Below are 16,038 nucleotides of genomic sequence, written 5' to 3' on the forward strand. Positions count from 1 at the left end.
GACAAAGACTTACAAAGATAAATCAATAAATGGATAATCTGTCAGTTGGGGTGAAAGTGCTAAAAAAAAAAAAAAGAAAGAAAGAAAAGACAGGAGACATGTCCATGCTATTCTAATAAGGGTACCCAGGAAAGACTCTTTAATGAGGTGACATTTGAGTAGAAACCTGAATGAAGGACTGATCCATGCAGACCGATGGGAAAAGGGAATTTGAGGTGCGAGAACAGCAAGTGCCAAGGTCCTGAGGTGATTTCCCAAAGGAGAAATGCCTGGCTCCCTCCCATTCATCCTCAACATCTAACTAATGACTGTGTCCATTGGAAATCTGAGTCCCAGAGAGGAAATGCACTCTGCTCATTAGCTCCTGGCCACAGATTCTCTGGAGCTGCTTGCCCAGTAGACCTTGCTGCATGGATGGAAGTGGCCTACATCTGCCCTGTCCAACATGGTGGACGCAAGTCACATGTGGTTACTGAGCACTTAAAGTGCTGCTGGGGCAACTTAGGAACTGAGTTTTGAATTTTACTTAATTTTAATTAACTTAAATGTACATAGCCCAAAGTGGCTACTGTCTACTGTATTGCACAGCATGGCTCTAAAGCCTGGATCAGAGCTGTCCAAAAGAAATACTTTGCAATCTGGAGATGCAAGCCACACATGCAATTTAAATTTTTCTACTAGCCATATCTAAAAGTAAGGACATATGAAATTAATTTGAATAATGTATTTTTAATGCAAGATCATCCAAAATACTATCATTTCAAACTGATGATCATATTCATAATGAATACAAAAAATTACAAATGAGATTTTTTTTACATTTTTCAAACTAGGTCTTCAAAACCTGGTGTATTTTATCTTACTGCACATCTCAATTCACACTGAAAATGGAGTCACATTTCAAGAGCTCAATAGCTAAATGTGGTTAATAGCTACTGTATTCAGCCAGGCCTACACCATTTTGGGGGGTACAAGTCAGAAATCCATGCAAAGTTGAGGGTTCCCCCTTCCCCACTCCCAAGATGGTTGTCATATCATGTTCTTCTGCCAGGACTCGTGCCCATCCTCTCTGGGCTAGCTGTATTTGAGAAGGATGTGTCAACATTTGGGGGCAGGGAAAGATTGGAGACTAGCTTGACTCTGCCCTCATCATGCCAGGAGCCTCCCACTGCCAGCTCTGGTCCTTTGTCCCCAACTCCACAGCTCTATACAATCTCCTTTCATTTTCTGGAGGTAAAGGGCAGGGAGATGCTGTCTCATTTTCTGGAGATGCTCTGGACCTACCTCCGCGAAGGTCAGCAGATGCAGCAAGGTAAGCGAAATTATCTAGACTGATGACATCAATGATGGGGCTCACCACGCGGGTGTGGTCCTAGGGGAGGACACATGAGGTGGTGTGAGGTCAGGGACTCTGTGAAAAAAACCCCAACTGCCTGTTTGGTGAAGTTCTCTCAAGGCATGAGGTACCCAGCACCTCCTGAAGGACATGTCAGGCTCCCAGGAGCTGTCCTGCATCACCACACCAGGCTCACAGAAGGTCCCACTTGGGTCTCACAGGCACAATGCTCTCCCAGCCTCTTCCTCTAACACCATGTTGAGCCCTGCTGGGATCTCACCTCCTCAGTGAAGCCCTCCCTGACTGCTGCAGGAGGAGGATTTCTTCCTCTTTTTAAGCTGCTCTCGCAATTATAGTCCAGACAATTCCTGGGACATCGAATCAGATGTTGCCTGAGGTGGCTTTTCTGTTGCTGGTTTGAACGGTTGTTTTACTAATTGTCGTCCACCTTTGTACACATTGGGGTTGAGTCCAACTGGACCACCGGCGGCTTGAGGGTAGTGACCTTGTTGCAGTCCCTGGGGAACCTGGGTGGCACTCTTCTCATGCCACCTCCACTTCAAGGTCAGACTCATACTCCCTTCATCACCTCCTAGACACAAATCCACCTCCAAAATATAGGTGGGTAATGCCAATTTTACTAAAGGGTTTTTTCCTGAGGTGGGGGATGTGGAGAGCAGTGGTGGTGGTGGATTTTTATCATATACCACGTGCAAAACTTAATCGCCCTTCATCAGCAGGATGTCTGCTCTCTTCTTTTCTCCCTCCATGGAGGGACAAGGAACAGAGCCTCTTCTTTCTTCTCTGTCTGCACTGACCCTCAAAATGCTCTTGTCTGCGACTTTGAATCTAACTCTGTCCCTCAGTTCACACCCCGTCTTAGGATGACAAAAATGTGGGACGTGGCAGATCAGAGGAGACCATCCATGGTCTCACAGTGTTCCGTGGGGGCCTCACTTTATCCTTTTTATAGACTTGTTTTCGTATTGAGATATAATTCACACTATATAATAATTTTATTAGATATAATTGACATACTATAAAATTCACCATTTAAAAGTGCACAGCTCTGTGGCTTGTAGTTTATTCCCAGGGTGGTGTCAGCATCACCACTGTCGAAATCCAGAATACTTTAATCACCCCGGTGAGAAACCCTGTACCCACTAGCCGGTTCTCCCCCATTCCCCTCCCTCCAGCTCCTGACAACCACTAATCCACTTGTTATTTCCTCCGATTTGTTTACTCTGGACATCTCATACAAATGGAATCATATAATTTATAGCCTTTTGTGACTGGCTTCTTTCACTGAGCATAGTTTTCAAAGCTCATCCATACTATAACACGTATCAGTACTTTATTCCTTTCTTATGGCTGAATAGTATTCCATTGTATGGCTGTATCACATTCTGTTTACCCATTCATGAGTTGACAGACATTAGTTTGTTTCATGTTTTGCCTCTTTGGAATAACACTGCTCTGAACACTTGGATACAAGTTTGTGTATGGGGTATGTTTTCATTTCTCTTGAGTATATATCTAAGAAAGGAATTCCTGGGTCATATGGTAACTCTATGTTTAAACTTTTGAGGAACTGGCAGTCTGTTTTTCAAAGTGGCTGCCATTTGACATTCCCACCAGCAATGCACAAAGGCTCCTATTTATCCAAATCCTCACCAGCAGTTGTACTGTCCATCCTTTGATGAGCCCTCCTAGGAGGTATCAAGTAGTATCTCATGGTGGTTTTAACTTGCATGTCCCTAATGACTTAATGTTGAGCATCTCTTCATGTGCTTGTTGACCATTTGTCTATCTTCCTTGAAGAAACATCCATTCAAATCCTTTGCCCATTTTTAAATTGGGTTCTCTGTCTTTTATGATTGAGCTGTAATCACTTCATCATTGGTTCCATGTGTCCAAATCCTCCCCATTCTAAAGAACAGTGGGCACATGGGAAGGCCCTCTGCTTGAGAACAATGTCCTCTCCTCCCTCCTTCGCAGGCTTCCCAGTCTGACCCACCACCCTCCACCCCTCATCACTCACCCAGGAGGAAAACAACACCACCCATTGGCAGAAAGAGCTCCATGGCTCACCCACAAATGAAGTCCCTCAGGAGGGAGCAGATCACGTAGTTTCTAACTCTGCCTGTCCAGCTCTCAGAGACAGTGCATACCCTCCCCACCTGCAATGCCAAGAACATGGTGGGCATGTACTGAGGGACAGAACTCCCCCAGGGACAGAGAGACTTACCTCCTTCACTCGCTGCAGCATGGGCTGCAGCCACTCTGTGTTCACTTCGCAGTGGCTGTCCAGAAAAGTGAGGACGGCAGCTGCCGCCACGTCTGCCCCACGAACTCGGGAGCGGATCAGCCCTGAAGTGGGAGGGACATGGTGGTGCTGGGTGGGACTCAGCCAGTTTGCTCAGCCGTCCCCTCAAAGGCTCAGGCTCTCTGCCCCTTAGGGCTCAGCTTTCCTCTGAGTTACTGTGATTTAACTTCTCTTCGTATTTGCTGATTTCTTCCCTCTTTCTTCCTTTCTCTTATCCACCCATCCATCAACCTCTGAATGCCTTCCCCCCTCCATGTAGAGGCCAGACACTGGGCTCTGGGGACACACCGATGAACAGTCAAGAGTTTAGTGAACAGATGGCAATAAAGCGTGGTTTGGTACCTAAGGGGAACTAGAAACAAAAACCCTTTCCCCTTCAATGTGGAGGAACCCCAGGGAGCTCCCCTCTGGCTGCACTATACTGTATGACTTGCAGAGAGTCTTCCAGACTAAGACAGGCTGGAGTCAGTGCTCTCTGCTTTGTCAAATCTAAATGCCTTTCTCTGGCTTCGAGCCCCTCCGTCATCTGTCCTCACCCCACTTATTCCCTATGCTGACCAGGTCTGATTCTCCCAGGAAGGGAGACTAAGACAAGGAAGGTTAAGAGGCTGGCTCTGAGTGTGGGCCCCCTGGCTGGGGGTGGAATCCTGGCTCCTCGGTTCATCGCTCCAGGCAAATTACTGAACCTTCTTACACCCTAGTTCTTTTATCTGTAAAACAGGATGAAGGGCTGTTATGAGGACTGAGTGAGAGCATGTGAGCAGAGATGAGAAGGTAGGAAATGCAGGAAGAGGCCGGTAGTACTACATGTACCCAGGCCTGACTGATGCCTTTGCTCAGAGTCTCTGGGCCTAGAATGCTCTCTCTTGCGCCCCATTCATCTCTCAATGCCCTCACCCAATCCAGGCTCCCTCCCAGATCACTCCCTTCTCCTTTAGCTCCCTACCCCTACATACTTACACAAGCCTTGGAATCCATAATAAGCTCTCCGAGGGCAGGGACCACGTGTAAACTTCTTTTGTGTTCCCTAGAGTGTCATGCACAATCCTATGCCATAGTTGATGCTCCAAGTATATCTGCTCTATATTGCCCTGTGCTTTTCTCAAAGCATTTAATCCTTACAATAACTGTGCAGGGCAGAAAGAGTATATTATTAGTCCCATTTCTCAGAAGAGATAACTAAGGGAGCCAGAAGTACAGCTACTTGCCTACAGTCATGCTGTGCTAAGGGCTGCTCCGAGACAGCAGAAGGGTCTTTCCCCAGACCTTGGTCTTGCCACTAGGCATGCAGCAAGACTACATTTGGTTGGTATAACATGGCATCAAAAGGGAGCAGAAGTCTAGACCAAAATGGGTCTACAGTAGCACCCAGGTTTTGAGGACATACCTTCCCGCCGGTCATTGCGTAGGCACTTGACCTTGGGGATCCTGGTTAGCAGCAGACAGTCTTCGGCTGAGGGTGGAGAGAAGGAAGCAAGACTGTTCGGATATGGACATCAGTCCACATATAGTTTGACCAGGCCCAGGGAAAGGGCTGGGGAAGGCGAGGTATGGTCATCTCCATGGGGGACAGGTCATCTCCCCATCCCCTACTCCCAGGACAGACGGAGGAACACCTGTACTTGCAGCATAACCCCCAGGGGGCGCCACAGAGTACCAACAGCCTCTCCAGTCCGACACCCTCTGACCTAGATTGTGTGTTAAGTTGCTTCACTCGTGTCGGACTCTGCAACTCTATGAACCGAGATCCGCCAGGCTCCTCTGTCCATGGGATTCTCCAGGCAAGAATACTGGAATGGTTTGCCATGCTCTCCTCCAGGGGACCTTCCCAACCCAGGGATCAAACGCACTTCTCTTGCGTCTCCTACCTTGGGAGGTGGGTTCTTTACCACCAGCACTACCTGGGAAGCCCATTCTGTGGGGACGATATTCTGCACACGGCAGCTGTGATAATGAAGGATGCTGTGGATGTTTTATTTTTTTAAATGTCATCTCACTGGTGTCCCATCAAAGCAACACCACTCCTTTGGCACCAAGGAGCAGAGCCAGGAAAGGCACTTAGTAAAGACTGAAGATCCTGGTGAGGAGCAGACGTCAGCCTGTGGTGGCCAAGACTATTTCAAGAGTGCCTCCCTCAGCATTCCAAAGAAATGGGGTGTGAAGCGGTGCAAAAAAAGAAGATGGATACTTACGATCTGAACTGAAGTCATCCACTAGAATGATCTCCTGGATCAGGCTGGCAGGAGTTCGGTTCAGGACGCTGGAGTAGTGACCAAGACAGATAAGTCCAGATTTAGGGGCCATCTTCTACTTCCTTCTTCCTACCATCAACTCCCTTACCCCCCACCTCGGGGGTCAGCACACTGGCCATGGGCAGCTGCTAGCAAACCCTTCTTGCCCTGGTCAGTGACTGAGGGGCAGGATGTTCCTCAGGCTCCTCCAAGCACCTGCCGACCCTGCTGCCTGGACCCTCGGGCACTTGAAATTCACCCCAGGTGGTGGGTGGGGACTGTCCTAATTTAGTTGAGGCAGGACCCATAGCTGCTCTGGCTGCCTGGGCTTAACAATGGCAACAACGCTGGCCTGGATGTTGCCTGCTTGGAAAGCTGGCGAGGCTCCTTCTGCCCTGATGGGTCAGGATGGGTGTTCTCAGAAAGCACCCCCACCCCAGCTTTTCCCTCCCAACATCCCTCCTCTTCCTTCACTCCCCGTGAAGAAAGCCCAAGCCTCTTTAATCCTTGGAATACCACTGGGTATTCCATTCCGAATCCTGTTCTTATCTATGTTCATTAAAGAAACAAGGTGATTAGAAGTCAAACTCGACCACAGGGCCAACCTTAGGAGGACAGAAGGGGTATCTCTCTCTGAACTGCTCTCAGGTACCCACTGGGCCGGCACCCATCCACCTGAGGCCTCACTTCTATCCTTGCCTCCATCGGCTCCTGGCCCCTGAGTTTCTGCCTGTGTCCTGGGGACCTGACCTTGTGTTTGTGCATCTCACTAACAGCTGGACTTCTTGGGTCCTTACCCTGATTCACTAACCCCAGCCTCTCAAAAGGGCAGAAACCCCCTCCCAAGTGCCCACCGGTCTTCATGCTGTCTGGCCACAGTGCCCATCTCAGTGTCCCTTGCCAGGGCCCAGCAGATCCCTGAGGCCTGGGGGAGCAGCACCACCGAGACAAGGGATGAGGCAGGGCTCACCTCTTCACTGTGCGCAGGAGCGTAGAGCGGGCTTCGTTGTGGAAGGTGATGATGACGCTGGTGGCTGGCAGGTCCGAGGAGTAGGACACGGATGGACAACTGAGGAGAGAGCAGAGAGCACAGAGGGCATCTGTGGGACATCCTCGGGGCATCCAGGCTTGAGGCTTCTCTCTGTCCAGTCTGCTGCCCCTGAGGCCGGGCGCAGGCCCTGCCCCCCGAAACCCACGCCCACCCCACTCAGGCTGCCCAGCCTGGAGTCCCCGGAGGGACAGCACAGGCTGGGGGAACTTCCCAGGCCCAGGGGCTCTTCACCCCAGTCCTAGGATCACTCGGAGCCCCACGGTCACTGAAGTGCAAAGGGAGGCTCTGACGTGTGTAGGCACACAGACAGAACCAACCTAGACCAACCGACAGAACTCCCTGCCCGATGCAGCAGCCGAGACAGAAAAAATGGCAGCAGGGAGAAGAGGGAAAATGGCCTTTCTTTGTCTCTGTAGCTTCTTCCTTCTCATCACCTGTCTCCTGACATCTGGTGGGATCTAGGGAGGAATTGCCCGCATCCTGCCCTCCCGTGAATCTCTCCCTCTCACTGCCAACATGAACAGCCAGGCTGGCGACAGCAGGTAGGGTGCCCTCGCTCTTCCCAGGGGCCCTGGGGCACCTGCGGGGTAAACTGAAGTCTCTGAGGAGACACCAAAGGCAGTTGCCCCCAGCCCACTCCCTCCCCCAGCAGCTCTGTGCTCCCACCTTCTCCAGACACCACATTTTGGGCCCCCTGGCTCCCCTGTCTTCTGGAAAGGGAATTAAAACAATCCATCCCCGCCAGCCTCCAACGCTGTCATTTCTGAGAATGCTTCTGTGAATGCATTTACTCGTGCTCCTGGGGCCGGCGGGAAGGCAGCCGCAGAGCTGGTTTTCATAGCAATCTTCTTTATTACAATTGCTCCCTGACTATTCCAGCCACGACCATTTTTTCATTACGGCATTCATTCCACTGACAGCCGCTTACGGCCAAATTCCCAGGCCCATTTCCTGTCCAGCAGAGCAGACAGGGTCAGACAGGCAGGAGTTCCACTAGCCTGGGACCCCCACAGGAGAAGTCGTGAGAGGCCTTGAAATAATTCCCCTCGAGATGGGGTGTGAGGGAGGAGGAGGGGTGGAGAAGTTCACCTCTGCCCGGGAAGCCAGGCGTTCCAAGCGCCTCTCCTCCCGGAGGCTTGTGGATTTGGGGGCTGGAAGGGGCTTGGTATGCTGAGATGGGGAGCCCTGGAAGAAGGGGTCAGCCCCCTGCACTGACCTCTAGGGTCCCCGTTCTGTACCTCTGAATCCTAAGTGCCCAGGAAGGAGGGAATGTGGATAGTGATGCCCATTCTCCACCTGAAGGTGGCCAACTGGACAGTGGACTTGACCTTCTCCCACCCACCCCCTTCAACCCTCTCCACCCTGCATTTCTCTGGGAATTGTATCTGTGATGATAGGAATTTATGGCTCCTAGGGACCAGGAGCCTCTGAACAGCTTTGTCTCTCATCTGTGCTTTGAGTTTGGGGCTGGTGGGGTCTTCTCTGAGATGGAGCCTCTGAACAGCTTTGTCTCACATCTGTGCTCTGAGTTTGGGGCTGGTGGGGTCTTCTCTGTGATGCTGGTAGGTCTGTCTCACATAGTTTAGGTATCGTTGAAAGACCTCCCTCAAGGGGGCTCCCTGGATTCAGGGCTGCATCAGGACCTGGCCTGACAGTCTGGGGTCCAACAGGAGCTGCGGTCTGGAAGGGGAAGAGCATGGCTCACCCCACACCCCAGGGTCCGCCAGGGGAGGCCCTGCCCACCACTGCCAATACCTTTTTTGCTGCCCCTACAGACATACGTGTGCAAACGCGCACACACACACACACACACACACACACGCATGCACCCCCTGATCCATCTCAGGCTTCTGAGAAGCCTGGGCAGAAGCACTGGGGCAAGAGGAGAGGCCTTCCTCACCAACCACCACTGGCCTGGATTTGAGGAGTCTTGTTTTAAAATGTGTGTACCCCAAGAGGAATTCCGCCCTTAAATTTCCTGGTGAACACCCGAGAAAGTTCAGAGTGGGGGAGGATGCGGGGAAGGGCAGAGGGGATGCAGGCCAACCCCTCAGTGCCCAGATTTGGGTCAGGGGCGCCTCCAAGCCCTGAGGTCCTGGTCTAGGGCCTCTGCCACCTACCATGCTGGGAGAACAAACAGCAAGACCGGGAGGCATTTCTGGGAGTTGCTAAGGAAGGGTGGGAGGCAGTGGGGCAGGCAGAGAGCAAGGAAAGCGATGTCTGTGGGGGCGGTGCACAGCTCCCTACTGTTTGCACAGGGCAGGCGGCCCCGCGGGCACCACCAGCCAGGCACCAGGAATGCCAGGCTCACCCGCCTGCTGCACACCTCCCCCTGATCTCCTGGCCGGTCACTCTCACTTGGACTCTGGACTGAGGTACTCAGGGGCCTCTGTGGCCTGGCCGGGAGGTCTCCTTGGGCCTCTCAGACCCTCAGGAGGTCAATGAAACTAAGAGGAGCCAGGAAAACAACAGATAGGAAGGGTTTGTATGTCTCAGGAGCTGGACTGAGTCTGAGGAAATTTTCTTCATTTCTTAAATCCATGTGACTCAAAGAAAAGCCAACTGGGGTCGGTACTTCCCTCCACCTTTCTTTCTCCACCAGCACAACAGAGGCCACACCTGTAATGGCGGGTGTCCCGGATGGGCCGGTCAGGGCTCAGCTTGTCGCTCTCCAGCTGGTTGAAGGCGTGCTGCCTGTAGGGGTCCTCTCCAGGCTTCAGCTGCTTGGCTGCCAGGTACGCCTTCTCATCAAAGCCTCTGGAGGGCGTTCCTGTCACCTGAGACAAAGGTCAGCATCAGAAGGGCCACAGGCAAGAGGACAAAGGAGCCACTGCGTGTTAAGTACGTATGACAAGGCAGGAGCCAAGCATCACCTCATTTGTACCTGAGCAGGAGGTTATTATTTCCCCCATTGTACAGATGAGGAAACTGAGGCTTGAGACAGTACCCCCACAGATGGGGGCAGGGAGTATCTGGGAACTCTCTGCACTTTCCACTCAATTTTGTGTACCTAAAACTGCTCTTAAAAAGTAAAGCCCATTGGACTTCCCTGGTGGTCCAGTAGTTAAGAGTTTGCCTGCCAACGCAGGGGACACAGGTTTGATCCCTGGTCCAGGAGGATCCCACGTGCTGTGCATCAACTAAGCCCGTGTACCACAACTACTGAGTCCACGTGCTGCAGCTACTGAAGCTCGGGCGCCTAGAGCCCACCTAGCAACAAGAGAAGCCACTAAAATGAGAAGCCCCAGCACTGCAAGGAAGCGTAGTCTCCACTTGCCGCAATTAGAGAAAGCCCATGTGCAGCAATGGAGGCCCAGTGCAACCAAAAATAGTAAATAAATCAATATTAAAAAATAAAAAAAAACCCTATTAATAAAAAAGCCCAAGGTCAGAGCTAGTAAGTCTCAGGTTTCTGGAGTCAAAACTGGTCATTCTGACTGGGAAGCCCACACTCTTGACCAGTGCTCTTTGCTGGATGTGGAGATGGTGACACTTTGGAGGGCACCAGATCCCCCAAGATAAGGGGACCACCTGAGGGGACCACCAACCAGGCTGGAGGTCACCAAGCAACCGTCAGATGGACAGTCTCCTAGGTATGAACTTGGGCCTGATGCTCGGGCTAGGCATGTAGGAGGTGCCTGATCAGTGCAACACCCAGGGCTTGGACAAGGTTCTGCCCAGAGGACCACCTGTGAGGACAGGTGGTGAAGCATCTTCTCCGGGACTCGTGCTTGCTGCTGAAATGGCCCACGGCAGACCTCCGGGGCCCCGGGTGCTAAGTGCTGGGAAGTGATGGAATGCGGTTGCTGTGGCCCAGCTCCCCTCCTCTTAGCCACACCCTGCTCTGTGCTCCCAAAGTCCCCCCATGAAAGACACTGGGGAAGGACACATCTGAGATGAATGGATGGGTAGACGGATCCTGACATCTCATTATTTGAGCCACACTGCTGGCCGATGTCCCTAGAGTGCCCGGAAATATCACAACTGTGAGTGCTTCTCGACTCCACCAGGCAGGAGCTGTGGGCCCGCAGGGGCAGCAGGAAGGTGGGTGAGAGCTGTCCAGGGACAGAACCCCTGCGTGAGAATCCCACCCCAGGCCTAGTCTCTAGAGGGATGGTCCCAGGAAGGCAGCTTGGCCTGCGGAGAGGAGACCAATGTGTTAGGTGATGCTGGGGGGCTTCCACCAGCAGCCCAGGGCCTCCCCGTTCCCCTGAGAACCTAGAGCTCCAGGGAGTGCCTGCATCTTTTAGGGATGCCTCTCTGTAGTGTTTCTGCCTCCTAGGAGCCAGTCCTGAGCTCCCTGAGGTCAGAGCCAGTGAGGGAGATCTCCTCGGGTCCACTGGGCCCAGGCTTGTGCCACACACATGCTTCAGATGGTGAGGATGGCTGTAGCAGCCGTGCTGTGGTGTTCTGATTTGGTGCCATGCCAGTGGCTGGGCAGATGGGGTGGAGTCCTCTTGGACTCAAAATCCATTTCAGGAAAGAGAGGTGGAGGGAAGGAAGGAGGAAAAGGGAAGGAGAGAGAGGGGGAGACGGTTCTGGCTTGAACCTTGAATTGCTAGAAGGACCCAAGCTGTCAACTGTGAGAGTGAGAATGAGGGTTCTTTGTGTCCTTCCGAACGGGTGGTAATTCTGCCCCCCACTTCTTCTCAGCCTAGGGGTCAGGGAAATGGAAATCAGCCTCCAGTTGATGGTGGAGAAGCTAAAATAAGAAAAAAAAAATTGCAGAAGCTCCCATGGGGAGAGTATGTTACCAAATTATCCTGCAAGTCAACTGAGAGAAATAACCATCCCATGCTTATTTATTTAGGACTTATGGCCACTCTGTGGGCTCAGGAAACCCCCAAGCCCTCATCCCACACTCACCCATCACCCCAAAAATATTGATCGAAAGCCACCCATCTACCAGGCACTGGGACACACTTCTAGAAGTTCCAAACATCACCTGATCATTCATTCATTTTATGGATGCTTGAATCCGCGCACTCCTTCATCCATCCACCCATTTATTCAGAAAAGCTCCACTGAGCACCTCTTTCTGCCAGAAAGAAGAAGGACTGCTTCTGACACTGTCCTCTGCTGCCTTCCTCGCCTCATTCAAAGCTTCCTTGGGGCCTCAGAGAACGTTGTAGAAGAACATCTCTAGGGAAGTTCCTCTCGGGGCCTCAAAACTGACCTGCTGCTGGTGCTGCTAAGTCGCTTCAGTCGTGTCTGACTCATTGTGACCCCACAGACGGCAGCCCACCAGGCTCCTCTGTCCCTGGGACCCTCCAGGCAAGAATACTGGAGTGGGTTGCCATTCTCCTTCTCCAATGCACGCATGCATGCTAACTTGCTTCAGTCATGTCCGACTCTGTGTGACCCTATGGACAGCAGCCCACCAGGCTCCTCTGTCCACAGGATTCTCTAGGCAAGAATACTGGAGCGGATTGCCATTTCCTTCTCTAAAACTGAGCTACACATCCTCAAAGATGCATCTACTGTTCCCTTCCTCAGACCATCACTTCTGATGGTCCTACCCTCCTCCAAGGTTAGACCCTTCACCCGTGACACACCTTTGTGAAGAAGGGCGCCAAGGAAACACAGGCCTGCTCCCTCCAGAGGTCTCATCTCTGCTTTCCCATTGACCCAGCATCTACGGGGTCTGGAGCTGAAACATCAGTGGCCCTGAGTCAGCTAAGTGGTGGGGAGACTGAGGTAAGATGGGAACTCTCCACCCAGCCCCTCCCTGGCCTCAGCCCAGTCACCACCCGGAGCTCTTCTCCTGGGTACCTAAGCAGTACACACACCCACCCCACGGCTACTTCCCTCCAGCTCTTGAACTCTCCTCTCCCTCTGGCCCTGGCCTTTGATCCTGAGACTTCCAGGCCATGACCACCTCTAACTCCATGCCTCAAAATGAATTCTTCATCAGTCCCCAGAGCAGCTGCTTCTGCTGTGCTGCCTGAGGTGGACATGGGCAGTCCCACCCTCTGGGTCCTCCAGGTGATAAGTCCAGCAGTCACCCCTGGTACCCTCCTGCCCCCAGGCTCCACAGTCTGATGCAGACCCCAGCCCTGGGTCCCACAGGCAGCTGTTGATGCACATCCCACTAGTGTTAAAGCAACAGGTTATTCACTGAGAGTCTAGTTTGTGTTAACACTGTGCAAGAAGCTGGGGAGGATGGAAATCAAAAGGACAGCTCCCAGAAGAGAAATCTAGATTACCCGCTTCTCCTCTCCCATCCCACACAGGGCATGGCCATGCAGGATCATGAAGAAGCCTCCACCCTCAAACTTAGATCACCGGTGGCTGGGGAACTGGCCATGAGACCCCATCCACCCTACCTCGGCTGGGGCAAGAGTCCCGTCATGGCACAGGCACCAGGCCCTGGTGAGCCGTGGTCTCCTGTTCTCCCAGCCACACTGCCTACAAAGCACACTGGCGAGGAGTAAGCATCCTTTGGCTCTAGGCTGCGGAACCATAAGGAGCTATATCTCGATCAGCCTGAGGGACCCGAGATGCTGGACTCAGAGCCAGCAGGAGCGACAGGAGGTGGATGAGGGCACAGGGGCTGTCTGTGGAATTCTTATACCACAAGCCACTGACATCTTGCTTTATGTCTCTTTCTTTTGCACTAAGTTGTGGGCTCCTAGCACCTGGCACATAGTAGGTATTAAGCAGATGTTTACTGAATAAAAGGATGAATGAGTGAGTGAATAAATGAATGAATGGGTGAATGGATACCTAGACAGTGTCCCTGCTCTCACCTTACTTAAAATCATCTGATGAGAAAACCACAGTGAACCGATGGGATCCTCTGACATAGCACATGGCCTCCAGTGGCTTTCGCCCTCCCTGAGGACGGGCCCCAGAGCTCACAGTGGCCCAGGAGACTCCGGGAGCCAATGCCCTGTCCCCTTGTTGGCCTCAGATTCTACTGTTGCCCCTCTCTGGCTCTGCTCTAGTCACATTGGCCTCCTAATGTTCCCTGAGTCTGCCAGTACCCTTCCCCTCCACCCCTTTGTTCATTCTGCCTTCTTTCCAGAAGGCTCTTCTCCCAGATGTCTGCATAGCTTGCACCTGCACCCCCTGCAGGGCTCTGCTCAAACCTCACCTCCTTGGTAAGCCTTCCCCAACCACCATCTGTAAAACCCCAGCCCCACATTTGCCTTCCATCCTTCCACCTGCTGTTTCTCCTTACAGTGCTTAGCACCATCGGATATTCTACATGCATTTTGCTTATCAATGTTATATTGTTGACTGCTTCTTCCCACAAAAATAAAACCTTCACCAGGGCAGGGATTGTCTGTTTCATCTAATGCTGGATCCTGAAGCCCAGAACAGTACCCAATGGGACTCGAAGACAATGGCTAATGAGTATGTGAGTGATGGAGTGACGAGCTGTCACGGCCACAAGCATCTCCTGCCCCCACACCACACTCCCCACACTCAGCTAACACAACACTTGGAACTGTAATCGACCAAGACGGTGGCAGGGTAGTTTTTGCCCATTTTAGGGATCTCCTCACTCTCATGCTTCTGGCAGGGCTGCTAATCACTTCCCTCCCATCTGACCAATACCTCAGTCACCACCATGAGGTGGGCACAAGACCCAGGCTAAGCTGACCTTGTCACTGCACTCCCAGACACAGGGGACTGGTTCAGAACAGTCATTTGACTTAATCTGGGCTGATAAGAATCGAGACTGAGTGCTGAAGAATTGATGCTTTCGAACTGTGGTGCTAGAGAAGACTCTTGAGAGTTCCTTGGACTGCAAGAAGATCAAACCAGTCAATTCTAAAGGAAATCAACTCTGAATACTCATTGGAAGGACTGATGTTGAAGCTTAAACTACAATACTTTGGCCACATATGCAAAAAGCCAACTTATTGGAAAAAACTCTGATACTGGGAAAGATTGAAGGCAGGAGGAGAAAGGGGCAGTAGAGGATGAGATGGTTGGATGGCATCACTGACTCGATGGACTTGAGTTTGAGCAAACTCCGGAAGATAATGAAGGACAGGGAAGACTGGCATGCTGAAGCCCATGGGGTTGCAAAGATTTGGACATGACTTAGCAACTGAATAACAACAATAATCAAAATCCACCCTGAGACTTTTCTATGAACTCTTTTTGTTAGCACTGCTAAGCCTGGGAAGTGGGAGTCTTCCTGCCCACAGAAATCTTATCTGGAGAATGAAACCAAGAACAATTAATCAGACCCAAGACATGGAAAGAAAGAGCTCCAATGATATTCTTTGGGGTCCCTGAAGCCAATTATTTCTGATCCAAATTGTTTGATTTTTTTTTTTTAATCTTTCTATATCTGTCTACCTACCTACCTTTTTTTTTTTCTTTTGAACTAGTTTGAGTTGGCTATTCGCTCATAAACAAACCTTCAGAGATATCAGTCCTTTGGTCCTTCCAGTGAAAAGAAAACCACTCTCCAAAAGTAAGAAATAAAACTCAAAAACAAAAACCAACAAATGGGCCACCAGTGGCAATGACACAGTTTGGGTGAAAGCCATCCATTTCAAGATTTTCAAGCTAGTCTCTGCAATCTGGCCCAGGGACTTGAGCCCAGAGCTGGGTGAGGCATTAGTAGCCTTGTTGAGGAGGCAGGGCTGTGTCAGACTTCAGGAAGGGTGGGGGTTGGGCGGAGTTCCCATCTGGTCCGTGACTTAAGAGGCCCTTGCCACTCTAAGCTCCACTGTTGAAGAGATTAGTGAGGAACAGCCTGACGAGCCTCCCACAGCCCTCCAGCCTCCTCCTGAGAGTTCTTGGTGTTGTTTAAGAAACAGCCTCCCCTCTAGTCTGTGTTTTCAGGAAGTGGCAAATCCAGCACTTTCATGTCCGATAAGGTCAATCATATCTTGAAATTGTTTAAGCTGAAAGAATGACTCTGCTCTATAAACTGGGGAGAATTATTTCTCATTTTTGGAGACTTTTATTTTCAGTCCCTTACTTGAATTAAACTTTGAAAACCTGCCTGACTTGCATCAGTTTGTTCTTTTTTTCCACCTAGATTTGCTTATTTCTTCTTGACTGCTAAATTTAGGAAACAAACAGTCAAGGGGAAGTTTTAAAATAAGAAAGGAAAATATTTTCCATG

General features: G+C 51.2%; 1 protein-coding gene across 2 annotated transcripts in view; it reads right to left on the bottom strand.

Moving 5' to 3' along the window:
- The window catches only part of GALNT16 (polypeptide N-acetylgalactosaminyltransferase 16), a 100,784-nt gene that overhangs the window by 20,826 nt on the left and 63,920 nt on the right, over positions 1–16,038 (bottom strand). For both annotated transcript variants that reach the window (XM_044924809.2, XM_006056155.4), the window contains exons 3-8: positions 9,564–9,721; positions 6,864–6,962; positions 5,855–5,922; positions 5,050–5,115; positions 3,585–3,706; positions 1,285–1,372 (exon numbers count right to left, since the gene is read on the bottom strand). In XM_044924809.2, the coding sequence (XP_044780744.1) occupies positions 1,285–1,372; positions 3,585–3,706; positions 5,050–5,115; positions 5,855–5,922; positions 6,864–6,962; positions 9,564–9,721 (601 nt within the window). The remainder of the gene's footprint in view (positions 1–1,284; positions 1,373–3,584; positions 3,707–5,049; positions 5,116–5,854; positions 5,923–6,863; positions 6,963–9,563; positions 9,722–16,038) is intronic.

The sequence above is a fragment of the Bubalus bubalis genome, chromosome 11, assembly GCF_019923935.1.
Source record: "Bubalus bubalis isolate 160015118507 breed Murrah chromosome 11, NDDB_SH_1, whole genome shotgun sequence".
Lineage (NCBI taxonomy): Eukaryota > Metazoa > Chordata > Mammalia > Artiodactyla > Bovidae > Bubalus > Bubalus bubalis.